The following is a 19,707-nucleotide window of genomic DNA, read 5'->3' as shown; positions in this document are numbered from 1 at the left end:
TCTGTACGCTCGCGCTCGACTTCGACCCTCTTGCACAAGAAAAGTAGACTTCAAAATGGGTGCTAAACGGAAGACTGGAAGTACCAAGAACCCACCAATATTTAGTCATGAATTTATCATTCAAAACCATGCAGATATTGTTTCATGTATTGCTATGGTCATCGTTGTTGGGCTGATGTTCCAGGTATAGTTTTGCATACGGTAGCTAGCAATCACACGTGTTGGCCACCGGCTGACAGATCGGCTGATCCACCGCGGCCGTATTCGTAATGCCACATCAGCAGTTCCCCTTTCTGCTGCTGTGTGGTGGATAGGCTAAAGACAACGCCAAGCTTTGACATATGTTTTAAGTTTAGCATTGTAATTATTTTAATTTAAAACCATTTTAAATAATGATATGCACTGATTATACATCAGACTGTGTAGAATACACTTCAAACGCTTGGTTTCCGAAATTTACATCCGCAACCACCACAAACTTTCGATGAAAAAAAATAAACATTAACAACAACAAGGGCCTAGCCTAGGCTCCTAGGCCTAGATATAAATTAGCTTAGCTAGGCTTCACTGAAACTAGGCGTAGCCTAAGCATGGATAGTTCTGTCAAAGAACAATAACAGAGCATAGCTAAAACTACAAACAGCCACTGTTTAATATATTAGCAATGATTTGACTCGAATGTTAATCCATTTTTTAATAATTTCTCTGCATCACATTAAATAGAATAGGCTCTCACTAGCTAGGCCTATATATAATAATCAACAACATATGTTTTGCTTTTTACAGTACTGGGAACCATTCTGGTTTATATAGGCCAATATTGCTAATTAAAAGTTCAAGCAGTCAGCATAAATGTAATATGATTATGTAATTGAATAGTAGGGGAAAACAGTTGGCATTAATTAGGCCGTGGGTATGATTTTTAGGAGGCCTGCTGTAAGCATAAGCATGGAGTTGCATCCATATGGTCTAGTAGAAGATTATATAAAAGTGAATGGGCACTCTTTGTATTAATAAGTTAATTACTTGAATCTTGATGAACCAATGTTTTTTATTTAAGCTTCTATTGAATTAAGTTATGGTTTTTGTTCACATTTTTTTTCTTTCTGTGGGTGCTATGATTGCCTTTGGAAGTTCTACTGCTTCTTTTGGCTGCTACGCTAGTCTACAGTAAACCATACCCATACACAATTTAGCACAACGAATTATGGGTTATTTAACCTTTGATTTTATAGTGCCATTCATAACTTCATTAGGTCCAAATGCTTAAGTGTTGCTGCTGTAATCAGCAGAAGAATAGGCAAACCTGACCAGAAACCTTATTTTACTCCTTATTGAGCAAAAGATGTTATATTTTAGTTAATTTGACATTTTTTCTCATAACACATGGTACACATTATTACAGACCTGAATCGTGCAGATTATGCTAATTGGCATTCCGTACAAATGACGTTGAATGTGTCATCGCCAAACTGGTTTGTGGCCGAAATGTGTGACATTTCTTCTGGTTATAAAAAAAGTTTTTTTGTTTTCATATTTTTTTTTCTCAGGTTTCAACTCCGTTTGCAACATTATTTGTGACTATGCAACATAATCTGACTGTCAACACATCAGAGGAAAACAAAGGTAAAATAATTTTTAATATTATGGCATCACATACAGTAGGACCAAACCACAATTTTTTTTTTTAAATGCAAGCACCACAGCCTCGATTTTTTACTTTAATTGTTACAAACTTGATAAATATAATCTATATGCCATTGTTCAGTATAACCATCAGCAAGTGTTTATCTTCTTCTGATTGCATGTTCATCAAAAGTCAGAAATTTGAAGTTTCTAGCAATGCACTTATATTTTTTGAAATAATTTTCCGTTACAATTTCTAACTTTTTAAAAATATACCTCTTCATTATTTTTTTTCTCAGGTTTCAACTCCGTTTGCAACATTATTTGTGACTATGCAACATAATCTGACTGTCAACACATCAGAGGAAAACAAAGGTAAAATAATTTTTAATATTATGGCATCACATACAGTAGGACCAAACCACAATTTTTTTTTTTTAAATGCAAGCACCACAGCCTCGATTTTTTACTTTAATTGTTACAAACTTGATAAATATAATCTATATGCCATTGTTCAGTATAACCATCAGCAAGTGTTTATCTTCTTCTGATTGCATGTTCATCAAAAGTCAGAAATTTGAAGTTTCTAGCAATGCACTTATATTTTTTGAAATAATTTAAAAATATACCTCTTCATTAAGTTAATATGCCCATTAAATATTTTAAGTTGTGATCAATAGAAAATTTTAATGGAACACACACCTGTTTTATTTTCAATGTCTTCTTTTTTCAATAAAACAAACTGTGTTTGTTATTGCCATTAACATTTTTGGCTCTGGCAGGTAGGTAAAGGTTGAAACCAGAAGCTCTGGGCTTCACAGGCCGTAGAGTGCCTGTCTCCTTTTGTATGGCATTTGTGTCAGACTGTGCAAGATTGGGAGGGGGGGGGGGGGGGGGGGTTTGCCACTCATCCCCTACATCAAGTTAAAATTTTTACCTTCCCAGCATATGCCAGTACCCATTTATACTCCTGGGTAGAGAAAAACAAATGTAGATAATGTGTCTTGCCTAAGGTTAGGACTTAAGTGACTTGCACAGCAAGTGTTTTGAACCTCAGGGTTGAGAGTCCCAGCCACAAACTCTGCACCAATTACTTTTCAGCTCTAAAAGTTTGTAACTAATTAATATTAATAGTGTAGTGAATTTAAAATTGACAGAAATGGTCGGTAGTTGAAATGAAAAAGTTATCATATTTATTTTTATTTATTATTAATATTTCTTTGTTTCAGAACCTGAGCAATTAACACTGTACACATATGGCATGAAGGACCTTTGTTCGATTTTCTTCTATTTCCTGATCACTATTGTTCTTCATGCTGTGGTCCAGGAGTACTTGCTTGATGTAAGTACAATGCTTTGACAAATATGTATTACCCATATATGAGGCATGTTGTGGCGAAATGGTTAAATGGTCGCACAGTCCAGTATTGAGTAAATGAGCTATAAAATATGGGAGCTCAAAAATTGCCTATAAATCCAAATTTGTTTTTCACTATAGATCAACAGTTTAATGTCTTATTAATCATGTCCCAAAGTATTAGTTCTGGAAGTGGTCAACAAATTGTTTATTTAATGTTATTTTAATATTACATTCTATTAAACAATGTATGCACAAATAGCTTTGAAAGGCAATTACTCAAAATCATGTTTATCTTGATGCTAGGAGTGCTGTACTTTCACTTTCCAATAACTTAGGCTTGAATTGTCCAATGTGAATGAATGACCACTCATTTTTAAGATCATATACTCAGGTATCTGAAATACCATTAACTTGAATATCAATTTTTGCTATAACTTAGCCATTTTGCCACAACATGCCTCATGGTCAGTTGTGAAATTGCATTAGCATAGCTTTTTGGCCAATGTAAACTATAATTATAATAATATAATAATATAAACTATACTAATTGATCAAATAATGTATTAAAATACCTGTCTTAAATCCAAACCACAGAATTTGAGTAAACTGTCCTCTATTGGTCAAGCAGAAGCGTGTTCTGTCTCAGTTATTATCCCAGAGGGTAGTTAATAGCATCAGCAAAATTAGTTACTGTGTTCCAATGGCATCTCATGAATCCCAGAGCCTGCCAAATATTTCATTTATCATAAAATTAACTAAATCGATTGGTCTCCTGTGAAAATTTTATTGTATAGTTTTTTTTAGATTATTATATTATTTCATTAAATATATTGGTTCCTCTTCAAAGACATTGTGAAAGTTCTGACTCATTTCATATTTTTATGTATTGCTTGGGATAATAAACTTGAATAAATTAAGTATTGATATTACTTGTGGTTTCTTTACCTTGCTTAGACCTATGAATGTGTTAGTAGTTAATGTAATAATAGCAAACTTTCTGTACTGTAAATCAATATTTCTTTTATTTGAACACATACTGTATTGACATCGATACATAAATTAGGATCCTCTCATTAAAGTTGGTAACATTTGATCTTAAATTTCAGGAATTGACTACTTGATATCTTGTTACAAATTTAACGTTCAATATCTTAAACATCTTACATTAGAATGTAATTACTTCATATAGATCCTCTTGTTGGCATACTTTTTTCAGTAACCTAGGGTTTCAAAAATGAATCTGACTTGAATCAGTTGACATGATAATGAAACTAAATAATAAATAATAATGAAGCTAAAGGTTTTATTTGAGTGAATGTGAATAAAGTATGTGAATGTACTTGTGTTCAGTGTATTCAGCATTATGGTGTCTACATATTTCAAACAAGATATACAATAGTGCCAATAGAAAAAACATTCAAATGGTAAACATGTATTTTTAGAAGCCTTAGTATATTTTGAAATGTCAAAAGCAAATGTGGGAGGAATATTGTTTTAAGAATTTCATCTGAATTGTAAACTGTTTGAAATGTTGCAAGTAAGTTCGCTTATTCTTATATTACTGGGTTTAAAAAAAAAGTTGACATCACCGTACAGTAACTTGCTTCTCCCTAAGGGTCTCTTCCTGTCCGAGCTACCCAGTAAACCGATACTACTGTAACTAATCTAGTCTGTCCACAACTCGTTCTTTGAAGTGCACATGTGCCGAGATTATGTACACTGGGCCTATGGTTTAGTCCTTATTCGAGGAGACTTGTTCCACCACCAGAACTAAAGGTAAACATGCCATTGAACCAGCGCCGATATTATGCCTATACGTTGCAGTGCCCTGCCTGAACTGTTCAGCCACCCGACTCACCTTAGCAGTGCTGGTAATGATGGTGATAACGTTGGTAATGACAGGTGATATTTTTGGTGATAGTGTTTGTAATGATGGCGATAGTTGGTAACGACAGGTGATCATTTTTGTAATGATGGTGATAGTGTTGGTAATACTGGTGGTAGTGTTGGTGATGATGTTGATAGTGTTCGTAATATTGGTGATAATGTTGGTAATGAGAGGTGATAGTGTTGGTAATATTGGTGATAGTTTTGGAAATGACAGGTGATAATATTTGTAATGATGGTGATAATGTTCGTAGTGATGGTGGTAATAATTGTGCTGTTTTTTTAAATTAAAGATTAATGAACTCTGACAAATTTTGACTTTTTTGTTGCAGAAACTCAACCGTAAATTGCATTTGTCCAAGTCAAAGCACTCAAAATTCAACGAATCTGGACAACTATTAGTTTTCTACCTAATTTCAATTGTTTGGGGCATGGACACAATGATTAAGGTAAACCAAATCAACCATTAGATTTATTTACATTCATTTTGAACTCCTACTTACTGCATATTTTGCATGTCATTTCAACAAAAAGACATAACACACTGCCTAATAGACAATGTATGCTGGTTTAAGTTGTTTCCAACTTCAATCCTTATTTTCTCTACATATTCAACTGTTAAAAATTACATTAAGAAGTAAAATAGAATGAGCCGTTGGAACTTAAAAGCGCTCACCTTCAAATATCTGGTTTTTTTTAACTTTTTTTAAGTGTCATAAAAAGGATTATTTTATATGTTGACACTCCAAAATGATCAGCTTTTAAGGATTATCATCATCAGTGTCATCATTCTCATTATTGGAATTGCATTATTGGAATTACTATGCCTTATTCATTATTTTTTCTTCACAGGAAGGATTTACTCAGGATTTTCCTTTTATGTTGGAAGCGTACCCATTGTCAATATTATTCTTATTCTTATAATTAATATGCCTCTTTCATTATCTTTTCTTCACAGGAAGGATTTACTCAGAATTTGTCTTTTATGTGGGAAGGGTACCCACATGCCACTTTGTCATTCACTCTCAAGTTCTACTTCGTAATTCAAGTAGGTGTAGTATATTTTATATATTAACTTTCTATATCTCCATAAAAGAAATGAAAAACAAAAACCTGAATTTCTTTATTCTTTTAAAATTTTGTATTTTTCAGTTATTTCTTTTTTTTTTTTTTTAAATAAAAGACTATATTATGTAATGGTACTCCCTAAGCTCTTTATAAGACTTAGTTATGTAGAAAACTATCAAAATTCCACAGTTGTTGCTAGTGGTTCGGTCTTGTGTGTATGTTTTGTTTTGATATTTGGTATGGAGACATAGAACATATAATTTGATAATTACAAATGGTATTTACTATTTGATAAGCTACCACTAAATTCCAACAATTTATGAAAGACATCCATGCCCAACAAAATTTGACTTTTGAATATACCCATATATTCCACACTGTAAGCTTTATGTCATTTATTGGAATTGTGAAAGCATTAAGGCTTTAATTAAGTGCTTGTATATAGTACTGTCACATCCTAATGCTAATTACATAGTTTAACATATTGCAAACAACAGTAAACTGGTTTTGGGACAGCATGTAATTGCTAAATGTGAACATAATAGCTGAAAATAATATCTTTTTTTTTTCATCAGATTGCGTACTGGCTGCACACATTCCCAGAAATTTACTTTCAGAAAGTGAAAAAGGTATGAATGTGTGTAATGTCTCTTCTTGTCTTTGAGTTGACCACTATGATTTTTAATGTTCAAACTGTAAGATTTATTGTAAATCAAAAGACTGTTTCAGATTAATTTAGGTCAGCAGTTGTTTGATTGTCTTGCTGAACCATTGAGATTTACAAATCCTGGTAAGGTGCCAAATTGTATGTAAAATTACAAATGAAGGACATTAAAAAACAGCTGAAAATGGTAAAAAAAAAAGAAGGCATGAAAATATATTATGATACTAAACAACAAATACAAAACGGTGAATCTCAATCAGATAATGAAAGACATTAAAATACAGAACTAGAAATACATTTAAACTACAAATTCTCAATCAGATTAAAAAGAGACGAAGAACAAAGAACCCTGAGTACAAAATAAAAATTAATACTGAAATCAGCATCACTAACCAAAACAAGAAAATTGACTTTTTAATATATTCATATTTTCTGCATATAGGCTTTAAAATGATAGGTCATTTACTGAAATTGCCAACGGTCAAAAAGATAAAAGTATACAATGCTGCCACATTCTTATACTAATTGCTCAGTTCAACATTTAGTGACAGTATACCGGTTTTGTCAAGCCTCAATTGCACATTGTGAGAGGCACGTAATACTACTAAGATTGCCTATCTCACCTTTTACCCAGAGTTTGTCTATCATATTTTACTCAATGCTCATTAGGGCTATACTTGTCATACTTAATGTTCATTGGGATAGTCTCATTAGCATCATAAGATACTTATTATCTAAGGGTCTTGTCAATAGGCCTGTAATAATTATTATAATGCATAGATTGTCCATGATATTACTTATTGTAAACAATTAAAATTTGCTCAGTCATTATTGAGTGTATATTTACTGAGTGTTCATTTAGATATATGTAATTGCTCAGTTCTCAGTAATAAGCCCATAATCATAATACATTGCTCATTAAAAAGCACATTTCTTTCTGCTCACTGAGAAACCAATAATTGCTCAGCTGTTGTTAGTAGACCCATACAGTAGTTGCTCAGTGCTTATTGAGAATCATTTGCTTCACTGCCCATAAAGAAGCAAATTGCTCACTGCACATTGAGAAACCCATAATTGCTCAGCTCTCATTAATACACAAATAAATGCTCAGTGTTTCTAGAAGCCCATATTACCTAATTAATATATTTGTTTACTTTCAGGAGGAGATGAGTGCCCGGCTCCGTTACCAACTACTTTACTCAATTGTAATTATTGCCGGCTTCTTGCTAAAGTAAGTGTTTATTCTGCAGTGTCAAATGTAAACTGCTCATCTTCCGTAAGGTGTATTGAACTTTTGAAATATGATGATATAAACAGAATGGTTATTCCTACCCAACAGTAACTGGTTGAAAAATGTGTTAAAATATCTCTTGGAGTATAAGAGTTAAAAGACCTGAAAAACCTATGGGATGGCAATGCTAATTTTTCAGTAAATTTGCCGTGCTTCTATCTGACCATAATTCTTTGTTTTTGTTGCAGCTTGACTCACCTTACTCTTGTATGCCTCATTATCCACTATTTTATTGAGATGATTTTCCACTTTGCTCGACTTATGTATTTCAGTGACAAACCAGACCTATCAGACCCATCGTAAGTGTCTTCCATCTTACAAGTTCAGACTTTTAAAGCCTATTGTTCTATTTTGTTAATGGCAATGTAAATTAAAACAGAACTGTTAATAGTATTAATGATAAACAAGAGCATTCAGAAGAGAGCATTTTTCCGCTACTCTTAAAAAACATCTTGTTCTTCCCCATGCTTAATATTGTTTCTTTAGGTGGGAATGCATATATTAGAAATTATAATATTATTATGATGAGAATACTCCATTCCTCTTCCTTGACAGATTTATTGTGTGGGCAGTCCTATTCATCATAGCTCGATTGGTGACAGTTACTCTGAATATTCTTGCAGTAGGATTTGGATTAGGCAAGGCAACAAACCAGGAAATCAATACCGAGGCAGGAAACTTCAATGTTCTACCAATAAGGTGATTAAGTATTTCCTTCAAAGACTTTTTTCACATAGTGTTTTGTTCATTATGGTTCATTATGGTTTATTATGGTTCATTATGGTTCATTATGGTTCATGGTTCATTCTTAAAGGTAATTTGTTCAGTATTATCAAGCTTTTGATTGCACAACGCGGTACAACCTAGAACGTAATGATGTCAATAATACTTCATCTGCGCATGCGAGAATGTTAAGTTCTCCTTGTCGCGTGGATTCTAAGACGCAATTTTTACCAAATCTATGATGTGCAGAGAAGTCATGCATGTAGGAAGTCATGCATGTGTGAATCCGTTCTAACTTCACATCGTCACACAAATTGAAAACTTCCTATGTAATGTTAAAACCAATGGAATTTTATTGACATTATGGTTCACATTTCATGTAAAGCATGGACTATTTCTTTCCCTTACATAAGAGATTGGTTGTGTGCAATATACTACTACGGTAGTAAATGATAATAGTAGTGAAACTACTAAAACATGTCTTGTTTGCTGTACAAGCCATGCTCCGCTTAGTATGTTAAGAACTGCTGTGTTGTTTCTTAAAATTATATCACTATTATTATACATAATAATAGTAAGTTCAAATTATAATAGTAATGTTTTGCCAAAATTAATAAAATAAATAAAAATTATATAATGGCAGTGAATATTGATGAAACTATAATTACAAAATGAAAGTGTTTGTATTCAATGTTTCAGAATTAGTGTGTTGACTGCTGTCTGTCTGCTTGAGGCCTGGATGTTATGGAACTTCTTAACATTCCAGCTACGTCGTTACCGTGAAAACCAAGCTTTTACGGCCAAAAAGAAGTTTGTCCCGAAAGTTAAGGACAAGAAAGCAAAGAAAGAACCTGGTAGGTTATAGTTATGGTTATATAACATGTAGAATTATTTTCCTTTTGAGGATGAATCCCACATGTGTTTTAATTTTGTTAATATAGTCCTTATTCTTGTCACTCAAAATATCTAGTAAAACATTGTCAGATTTTCATATGTAAATCTTATAAATGTAAGTTAGTCTTTAGTTAAATGTTTGAAATGTTCTTATTATCTGAATTTTTGTATGTTTGAGGGCTTCCAGTGGTCAATAATACCGGACATTTTATCCTTTAAATAGGAAATTAAACGTTCATTTGTAGTGCTTTTGTAATCTAAAAGTCTGGGTTTGAATCTTGCAAATTCCAGTAATGATTTGAAAACAATTCCACTCTTTGGTTTTAAAATTGACACTTTAATTGAATAAAGTAATTGTGTACCATAGTTTTATTTAGTTGATTATGCATCTAAATGTTTTTCTTTCTTTTAGCAGTGAAGAATGTCCTCGCCGAGCAACAGAATGACTCAAGTGCAAATGAAGCCTCCCCTAAAGCTGTAAATGGAGGAGTCCGCACCCGATCAAAAATCAAGAAGAAATGAGATCTTAACGGAGTCGTACTTTGTTTCAGTTCATACTTCATTTTTCTTTCAGTCTCTTTGAATTGACCTAATATGAACTGCTCCTTTATCAGTTTATCTTGAATTCATGTTTAGCTTATTCACTCCCTGGGGCCACATTTTGTTCATCATCACCCACCCTTTATTTTGTTTATTGTCACCTTCCCCAGGGACATATTTTGTGTAACTCTACTCCACTGTGGAATAACATTAAAAACTATATCTGAAATACATTTTGTTTTTGGTCTAAGAAAACCAGGTTCTTCAATTTTCCAAGGTGATTCGGTTTTGTGCTTTGACAAATTTCAACATAGTTTGCATTCTTTTGGTTTATGGAACCTTTAATAAACAGGCACACATGGGAACATTACAAAAAACTAACAAATGACGTGAATTCAAATTAAATTAAAAGTTGCTTGCAGGAGTGTCACTCACGATATGTTTAAAAAAATCATTTTGATTGGTTAAACATTCCTGCATTTGAGTATTGTTCATTGTGATTGGTCAAATCTGCTTGGTGTGGGTATCATTCATTGTGATTAACCAAATTGATAAAGGAGTAACACTCTTTGTGATTGGTCAAACAAAACTGTATTTAAGTATGGCTCATTGGGATTAGTCGGATCTGCTTAGCGTGATCGAGTATCGCTCCTTGTGATTGGTCGAACTGCTTTTGAATGAGAATTTCTGTTGTTGATTGGACTTCTAGATTAAATGTATTGGCATTGTTCCTTTATATAATCTGATTTTATGTTTTTGACATAGCTTGTAACATTTAATTTATTAGTTAAACACAATAACACATTTTACTCAGTGTTTTACTTTGATGCAGACATTTTGGTATGGAGTAATTTTTTAACGTAAAATATTGACTATTTTTATTTATTTTATTATTTTTATATTGGCAAAATATCAAAAGAAACAGCATCAAATTAAGTGCATTTATGAGGAGCAACAAAAGTGAACCACTGTCATCCAAGGAATGTGCTGCTACCAGAAAGAAAAAAAAGAAAACACCAAAAAGCATTAATAAAAATAGATTTTAAACAATATTACATTAATGTTCTTAAGATAACAGATTTGAAATAGATTAAGAAATAGGCAACTGGCTTATAGTACTTTTATTTAATATGGGGAGTACTATCAAACACTACTTATGGTATAACCCAAGTGCAACAAATTTTATCTTTCAGATTACAAACATAAATTGTGGAAACATTTCTTACAATTTTATTTACGTATTTTATTGCTTGTACATGGAATAGTAAGGCTCTGTGTACTGTGTTGGCAGACGATTGGATGCACAGTGGATTGTTTTTAATGACAATTTACTCAGACTGCTACTGGTTGGCATTGAATTGGGCAAGCCCTTTTACGATGCTCGGATGAATTGGTCGGCAGACACATTGTGCTTGCACAGAATGGCTATAATGCTATATCTAAAGGGGGATTAGATAGATATTTCTAATAGTGAGAAAAAAATCTGGACGATTTGAACTTAGGACCCTGGGATTGGACGGCAAGCTTAACCACAGAGCTGCAGCAATTTCTCCGGAATGTCTGTAGCTAGATGATAAATACAGTAGTTGCAGGCAATAGTAAAAATAAAAATCTATTGCAATATAGATATATTATTTTTGAGATTTGATAATAAAACAAATTAGGTAATTAGCCAATAAGGCTGTTTATTCTTTCACAGATGCATAATGTTACTTTAGAAAGGAAAAACACTATGAAATTACATCATATGTATACAACTGATAATGAATGTTAGAGGGGTTGGGAGTTTCCACAATTCAACTGGACAACTTTTTTGTTGAACTTTAATTATACTGGTACATTTTGTAATGTAGTGAAAGGTTGATGAGAGAGCTTCCGAAATAATGTGGAGTTAATATCCAGCACAGATATGCACTGGATAATGGTATGAACAGAAGTACTCTTGCACCGACAACACCTCTTGCATAAATATATTTACATATGCATACACGAGGTTCTTTTTTTTTTTTGCCAGAAAGGTGTGCATTATTACACTTAGATTTTAGGTGTGGTATTACTAGTTATGTACTGCAATATGTAGGCCCGTAACCTGGAATCCATAAGGGTTACCTATGTAATCCTTAGGTCAAGGTGTCCAGGTGCATTAATGAAATCCAGGGGATCAATTCCCTGGGACTTAAGCATTCTACCACACAGATGATGAATTTCATCATCATTTTTATTGGTTTTTCTTATTCAAGACAAGCATTCTAGCACACAGATGGTGAATTTCATCATCATTTTTATTAGTTTTTCTTATTCAAGATGTTTAGGTAGTTTTGGTGTATCAGAGGATTCGCTTGGAAAGAGTGTTTGGCCTAACAATAGAAACCCCCCAGTTACGGGCCTCATAAAATGCTAAATAGTATTATTTTGTGGCTAGTTGCACGATTGTATATACTATAGAATTTATTAACGTCATAAGTTAGCCTAGCATTTTGTTGATTTTGTGATGTCAAGCATGGTTTGTAACACATTGATATAAAAGATGACATAGTCCTCCCTTCCTACACATGAACTTGTCGCTCATTCCTTGAAGTCTTAATATCCATTTTCAGAATAATCCTTAATATCTTTTGTACAACTCTTTTTCATTGGTGATTGTGGGATACACATTTCCTGAGATATTTTAGAACGTATTATGCTATTATGGCCTAATTTTTTTTTGTCCAAGCTGTCCAAAACAGGGTGGGCTTGGCCTGTTTGATGGAATGAAGTCCACTTTCTAGTAACACTTACGATTCTTACTGTGTTTTTATCCTAACTTAATGATGTTACGAAGTCAAATATATTTGTCCCTGTCTCTAGAATTATTGCATATTGATTGACTCTGGAAAGTTCTTATTGCCTGAGATATTCGGGACTCAAAATTTTAAGTGCATTGGTTTGTAGAGTGGCTCCAGCATCCGTGGGGACACATGCAAGAATCATAAATCTGAAATCTTTGATCTTCCACTTCTGAAGCAGTAAATATATTTTGAAACCCTTCTAAGATGCAAGTACCGGTCTCGCTCCAAGTAAGGACCACTTCTGGGACTGGGGACTGTTTTTTCCATGGTCTTTAGCAGCTTTGGTCTCTAATTAGAATAAAGAAAAGACATTTTTTAATTTGGAACCACAGAAAAGTGGTCTTTAATTGGAGGTAGACTTGTAATGTTTACTTAGTGGATTACCATATGCTTTATACTAATGAAACAGGTTATTTTGTTTCAGTTGGATGAAGATGATTACTTTGTAATCTTGCATTGTCTAGTACTATACTATTTTAAAGAACCAATTGTTGTACTGTCAACTCTTGCCTACCAACTACTGTACCTACTTTTAGAACTAATTTATGTCAAAATTTAAAATTAAGTAAAAGTTAACCAAACATACCCTGTAGTTAGTAGTGTCCAAAACTGGGTATGAGTTGACTGTACAGTAAATTTCTTTTATCCTAGTGTTTCTAAGTATTGTGTGAATTATTCCAAAGAAATAAGTACAATAGTTTTCTACTCCTGCAAATTGACCTACTATCCAACAAAATAATTAGATTTTGAAGCCTACCGGTAATAACATTTTCAGCAGCAATTTATTAGTGTACTAGTGTTGTGATAAATAAGTTACCTAGTAATTAATACATTATGCTATTAGAATTATAGAGTGAAAAATATAATTAAGATTAAACATTGTTTGGATAATGAATTTATGAACAGATTTATAACTTTAATGAAAGTATTATAGGTATTGATATTTAACATGATTTTAATTAATATCGATTTCCATATATTGTGTTGGTCGTTGACTACATTTTAATTAACGGTCCGATGAAATCTGATTCAATTTATATACATTTTGTAGTCCTCAAGCCCAAGATATCTTTTCTCTGAAATGTTTAGGTAGTTAATTGAATATAAAAATAATTGTTTCTATGTATAAAATGCTATGGCTTCACATAATTAACAATTTACAGAAGCAGCTGTATTGTTTGATCAATATTAAAACACTTTTGGAAAAACAAGCGCTTTGAAATCCATGGAAAAGGCACTAACCAAAAAATATATACTGTATATAAATAGCAAAATCAAAATTTCTTATGCTGTGTTCTAAAATTGACAACCAATTTCAAGAAAGTTCAGTGAAATTTCCACACCTACAAGTTATTCCTTGCTTATCTTTCTCTTTTGTTTTGTTGTTTGTGCTTAACTGCCAATAGATATAATATTTCATTCTTATCTTCCATAAATTTAATCTTATTAGTTGCATTTCTAATGTAAGTTAAACATTTCATTGTAAAATACATTGTGTTACTGAAAATGCTTCTTTTTGTCTTTGCTTTTTGTCAAAATATTCTAAGATTAATAAAATACTTATAAAACCAATTATTTGTTTTTGCTTTTTTTTTTTTGTGTTCCTTTTTCAGTATTGGCATACATTTGTATCTCCAGGCTTTTGTTGCATTGGTACTCCATAAAATTAAATCTATCCACTTAAACAGTCATTTTAAAAATAAAAATATGCGAAAGAATTATTGAATAGTAATGTTAACTCTCCTCATATCGTGCATGGCTTTTGTTTGTCTTTATAATTTATACTCAATTCCTTGACAAGATTTTATCCATTTTAATACAGTGCTAGAGACACACCGACTATCTTAAATTTATACTCTCTTACTCGTATAGTAATGTTTTTGAATTTCTCATTTTTAGCAACTTTCTGAGTGAATGGAAAAAACTTCCCATTTCGCTTTTGGAATTCAAACTATTTTAAGCTAAACAATAATACAGTACTACATTAGTTTTTTCACTGCAATTCTTGCATTTCAACTTTGATAGTATTTTTAATATTTTTATCTTTACCTTTTGACTGATTTTATACATATATATTAATGAGATTTTACTTGACTATTATGCTAATTTATGTTCTTATTGGCATCGGATAGCCATCAATAGTGATTCGGTTCACATTTTGGCAATGCTGTCCTGCCAATTGAGTGTTATTTTCCCCTCATTCAAGATTTTACTCCTCACATACAAGGCCCTTAACCATAATGCTCGGTCTCTGAGATCAACCACTGACACATCTATACTATCAGTTCCCGCATCGTCCCAAGACCTACGGCGACAGGGCGTTCTCTGTAGCTGCCCCAAAGTTGTGGAATTCATTACTGGCGGCTCTTCGTGAGGCACCTTCACTGCTTGTATTTAAAAAGAATTTGAAGTCTTATCTCTCCAATCTTTGTAAATTTTCTCATGGTTAATAATTCTTATTTATTTGTTAATCTCTGTAGTTAAGTTGTTCTGTTAAGTTTAAGCTACCGGAGCCCAGCAAACTGACGCCGAGGTACCTGCGCGTACACGGTAGTGATGGCGACGCTAACTCAAAATCGGGGGTGCACACTCCCCCCCCTTCGCGTTCTTTTGTCTTTGTTTCTTGTGGCTTCAAAAGCACCTTGAGACGGTTTTCTGTGGAAAGCGCATATAAATATAGGACCACTGACCATCTGTTTTTTTGTGTTTGTCAGTTTTTCAATTTTTTTTGGATGAAATTATTATATGAAATCTAAACTCGCTACTTTTGTCACGACACCTCACATTTGTGAGCGAAGTTCTGGATTACTGTACTTGAACATCACTAATAAATTTGGGTGCAAGCTATCATGTAGAGTACTCGGCTAGTTTGTGGGTGCAGATTCTGTTGGGCTTGAAAATGTGTTTGGCTATGCAATAATTTTTTTTGTAAGATTTAATATGAGTGCAGTATCACTTTTAGATCACTGGCTTAGCTCATTATTCATCAACTCATTAAATATGCTGAATCAGTGGGCTACACAAAATTAAAACTAAGTTGCTGAGCAGATACCACTGTATCATTAAATTATGCTTAGAAACTTGGTTAACGGTAATTTGTTTAATCAGTATATACAGTGCAGTATTTCTGTAACCTTTGTTTGGATGAGTTACCAATTGGGTACAGTATTTGCAAAGAAATTTTCCTCCATGATGGGGTACCATAATTAATCAAATAAGTGCCTTGGTGCTTATTGGAAATACTATTCCACTTTCGACAAATATTGCAATGTTTAATCACAAGTATTATTTTAACCCTTTAATAACACATTAAGCACTGCAAGCTTATTAGATCATTTATGCTTATTGTTTTATAACTTTTAATAGGACTGACAAAAACATACAAAGTCACTATTAATTTTAAGACATCATTTATTGTACTTCATTTACAAGATATAAACCTGTGATTTAGCGGAATAATTTGACAAATCCTTATGACTGCTCCGATGGCATACTACGAATGATGTCACTATCACCTGAAAGATAAAAATAGATATTTAAATGAGTTTTACTGGTTTTTACTTCAAATATTAAATAAATATGTTGTTTCACCCAGTACTCTGCAAACACCTTTTCCAGTTTTTATATTTTATAAAGTATGATTGTGTATGTATTTGGTAGTTAATAACAGTATAATCATTGACGTCACAAAACAAACATTTTAGAGGCATTTGGGAAAAACTGATGTTGATAATGTCAGTGTCCTTATAATAGTTTTCATCAGAGATGCTTGTAGTGTCCACTTCACAGGAGCAAAGACATTGAAAAGAAAACTGAGTTCTTAATAAATATTAGATAAATTAATGCTAATACAGTTTGACATGAAAAATGACAGTAATAGAAATTCATTTAAGCTTAACTCTCAATGGGTTATTAGTATGCCAATATTGATCAATGTGAAACATAAGCATGTAGAGAATAAACTACTTTTCACTACCCAACTTACCAGGATCTGTAATGCAAAGGGTACATACTCGGAAGTATTTACCGCAGGCTGTTCCTAGCTCAATGTTGTTTCCAGTATAATGATGTACGCCTGTTTTTGCCAACATAGCGTAGTATTCGATCTCACTTTTCCTGCAAATCACAAAGTTTAAAGAAAAATACAATATTGCATGTTAAATAATGACAATGGATTATGTGGGAAGCAGTAAGTGTACAATCCAATTAAAAATGGATACTGATCATAAACAATTTTCGATGTAAGGTGGAAACAAACTTAATGCACAATTCAACTATTGCTAAATTATTTTTAAATTATTCTATTATTATTAATGATATATAAAAATGAAAATCAGGTATACCTCAATTGTGGTGTGTTACTGGCTAGGATGACAAGCTTTGCCTTGCCTTGTCGAAGTGCTTTGAGTGTTTGCTTCAACCCAAGATGATATTTCCCACTCTTCATGACAAGCTGCAGACGAGAGTTTATACTCTCCATCTGCTTTTTCTACAAAAAACAACACAAAATTTGGACATTTTAATTTCAACCAGACAGAAAGAAGCTTAGTACAGTCAAACTCGCCAAAGTCCAATTCAAAGTTCCATTGAAATATAGTTTGACTTAGATTAAATTAAACTAAAACAAAGTCAAATTTTATTCGAGTTAAAGCAGAATAGCAACTTGACTTCAGTTAGGCCATACGGAGGCGGGAAAAAAAGAACACGCACAGATGGTACACACACTTTTTTAACCGCACATCTTGCCTAGTAGAAGCAGGGCATGTTGAGTAAAGGCTTCGGCTTGCTAAACTTGCCTTTAAAAATAATAATATTATTCTTCAGAGTAGCAATTACATTAATTCTATCTATAATTAATATGTCTAAATGTTTTTTTAACTGTTTCTATGGCATCCTTTTGAATACAGTACAGTATTGAGAGGAATCATTCTGTGATATTTTACATCGCAGCGATGTCGATCCAACAACATAACAGCAGCAAACAGTTCGTACTTCTGCTTCTTCTCAATGACGTGATTATGTACGGACTGTTTCATTTGTTATTAGGGATTCATTATTGTACTAAAATGCGCAAAGTTTATTTGAAATGTATATTACAGCATCGATTCACAAATAAAGTACTATGCTGTTGTGTGTGTAGAATTGTATGTTTAATAGTTGACTAAGCCGTGTAACTTATTGCAATGTGTACTTTGTTTATAAACTAACTTAAAATTGACATTCCATGGACAGAGAAAAAGTGATTGGCTTATGCTGACAACAGGCACGGTTAAGGACTTGGTGGTACGTCTAAAAGGAATGCCATCGCTACCATCACCACTGTTTAAGAATAAACATCACACGTAGACATTAGTCGCTTGTTGACTTCGCAACATGTCTGAACAATAGAGAGGAATGTAAGTTGAGTTGTAGGTAGAATAAACTACACGGAGTACCACTATGCAATGTAAACATGAGTCACTTGTTAGATCTACTCAGCGTGTGAATTATTGCCAAATGTATGAGGCACTTGTTGACGTTCACAACCATGTTTGTAAAGTGGTGACACTTTAAAATGATTGAAGTTTTACGTCAAGATTTTGACTTCGACTTACAATCAATGAAAAACAGATCAACTTGGCATGTGAAATATGTTCGACTTTCATTTTATTCGACTTAAATTTATTAGAGTTACAGCAAATATTGATCATTGTAAATACAGGCAAGGGAAGATGAAGTGGCGTGAAAATAATTTCAACTTGGGACAATTTTTCGACTTGGGCACATTCAACTTAGGCGAGTTTGACTGTAAAACAAAAATATTAAAATCAACAAAAATCCTACAATACAAATAAAAATATCAAGATATGGAAAAATGCTTTAACCATTTCAACTTAAGTGTACAGTATATACAGTAGACTATGCAAGGCTTAATGCCATCCATTTCGGCCGGGAACTAGTTAGTTTTGTTAGTCTTAATATAATTAAAACATACACTATACTTTCTTTACAAATAGATACAGTAGCCTTATACCTGATCAGTTACCAATTGAGAATTTAAGTGTGTTAAACTTTTTACACTTGTTTCTTGTTTGTATGTTCTACATGGCCTAGGCTTCTCTTGTGGCAAATTGACATACAGTAAATAAAACATGCTGCCTACTCACTAGGGGTCATTATCATAATTTAAAATGAGGAAACCGGTTTACAAATAATAGGCTTTCTCTGAGTCGTAGCCTAGGCCTCTAGACTAGGTAGCCTTTCTCATTGGGTGTCTTCTCATCATATAGACACTGTCATGTCTTTTTAATTTACAGTACTTTTAAATAAAGTCAATACGCATATTTATCACAAGTATTATTTATTACGATTATCATTTATTATTAGTCATTCAATAATCGAATTTACTGAAAACATACAATACAAAATGTGTTCAATACATCGAGGCCAAAACGGTTCTGTACCGTTCCTAGGCTAGCCTACACCTTCTCTCATTATCGGGCAACCATCCCATATTTCCCCACACTCAACAGAAATCAAAACTCCGTCGATCACATCACACACACACGGCATTTATATTGCTTGGCTTACCTGTTTTTTTGATGCAACCATCGTGAATTTGGGGCAATGTCCACTTGTAAGCCTGTCAAATATATGAATAAGTATTTATTGAACGAACTCATTCTACAATTATCACAATTTAATATGGTTAAACTTTAAATAATCTGCAAAATATGTAGTGACTTTTTAGTACAACCTACCACAAAATGCACGTCGTGCGAAAAGGTCGAATACTAGTATCCCACAGTTCAATTGAACGACCCCACGACCCCTAGATTGTGTCATA

The 19,707-nt window shown here is 32.9% G+C and overlaps 2 protein-coding genes across 4 annotated transcripts; one reads left to right on the top strand and one right to left on the bottom strand.

The window, feature by feature from the left end:
- Positions 1 to 29: 29 nt before the first annotated feature.
- On the top strand, positions 30 to 14,459 carry LOC117120709 (translocating chain-associated membrane protein 1-like). 3 transcript variants are annotated; one of them, XM_033265758.1, is made up of 11 exons: positions 30 to 184; positions 1,926 to 2,001; positions 2,856 to 2,968; positions 5,206 to 5,322; positions 5,832 to 5,921; positions 6,517 to 6,570; positions 7,766 to 7,836; positions 8,085 to 8,195; positions 8,452 to 8,595; positions 9,319 to 9,473; positions 9,926 to 14,459. In XM_033265758.1, the coding sequence occupies exons 1-11, from the start codon at positions 56 to 58 to the stop codon at positions 10,033 to 10,035; spliced, it is 1,170 nt and encodes a 389-aa protein (XP_033121649.1). In that variant the 5' UTR covers positions 30 to 55; the 3' UTR covers positions 10,036 to 14,459. The 3 variants fall into 3 exon arrangements, with proteins under 3 accessions (XP_033121649.1, XP_033121650.1, XP_033121646.1); XM_033265759.1 differs by lacking the exon at positions 1,926 to 2,001 and adding an exon at positions 1,551 to 1,626 and having other exon boundaries at positions 9,929 to 14,459; XM_033265755.1 differs by lacking the exon at positions 1,926 to 2,001 and adding an exon at positions 1,551 to 1,626.
- A 1,815-nt stretch (positions 14,460 to 16,274) lies between these two features.
- On the bottom strand, positions 16,275 to 19,703 carry LOC117120710 (60S ribosomal protein L30-like). The gene is made up of 5 exons (XM_033265760.1): positions 19,622 to 19,703; positions 19,452 to 19,503; positions 17,225 to 17,370; positions 16,867 to 16,997; positions 16,275 to 16,396 (listed from the first exon to the last, which is right to left on the bottom strand). Exons 2-5 carry the CDS (start codon positions 19,470 to 19,472, stop codon positions 16,353 to 16,355), a joined length of 342 nt encoding a protein of 113 aa, XP_033121651.1. The 5' UTR covers positions 19,473 to 19,503; positions 19,622 to 19,703; the 3' UTR covers positions 16,275 to 16,352.
- Positions 19,704 to 19,707: the final 4 nt, after the last annotated feature.

This window comes from Anneissia japonica, unplaced genomic scaffold, assembly GCF_011630105.1.
Source record: "Anneissia japonica isolate Jap-2015-1 unplaced genomic scaffold, ASM1163010v1 scaffold287790_len634930_cov199, whole genome shotgun sequence".
NCBI lineage: Eukaryota > Metazoa > Echinodermata > Crinoidea > Comatulida > Comatulidae > Anneissia > Anneissia japonica.
The sequence above is the reverse complement of the archived record's forward strand: the minus strand, read 5'-3'. Positions and strand labels throughout refer to the sequence as shown.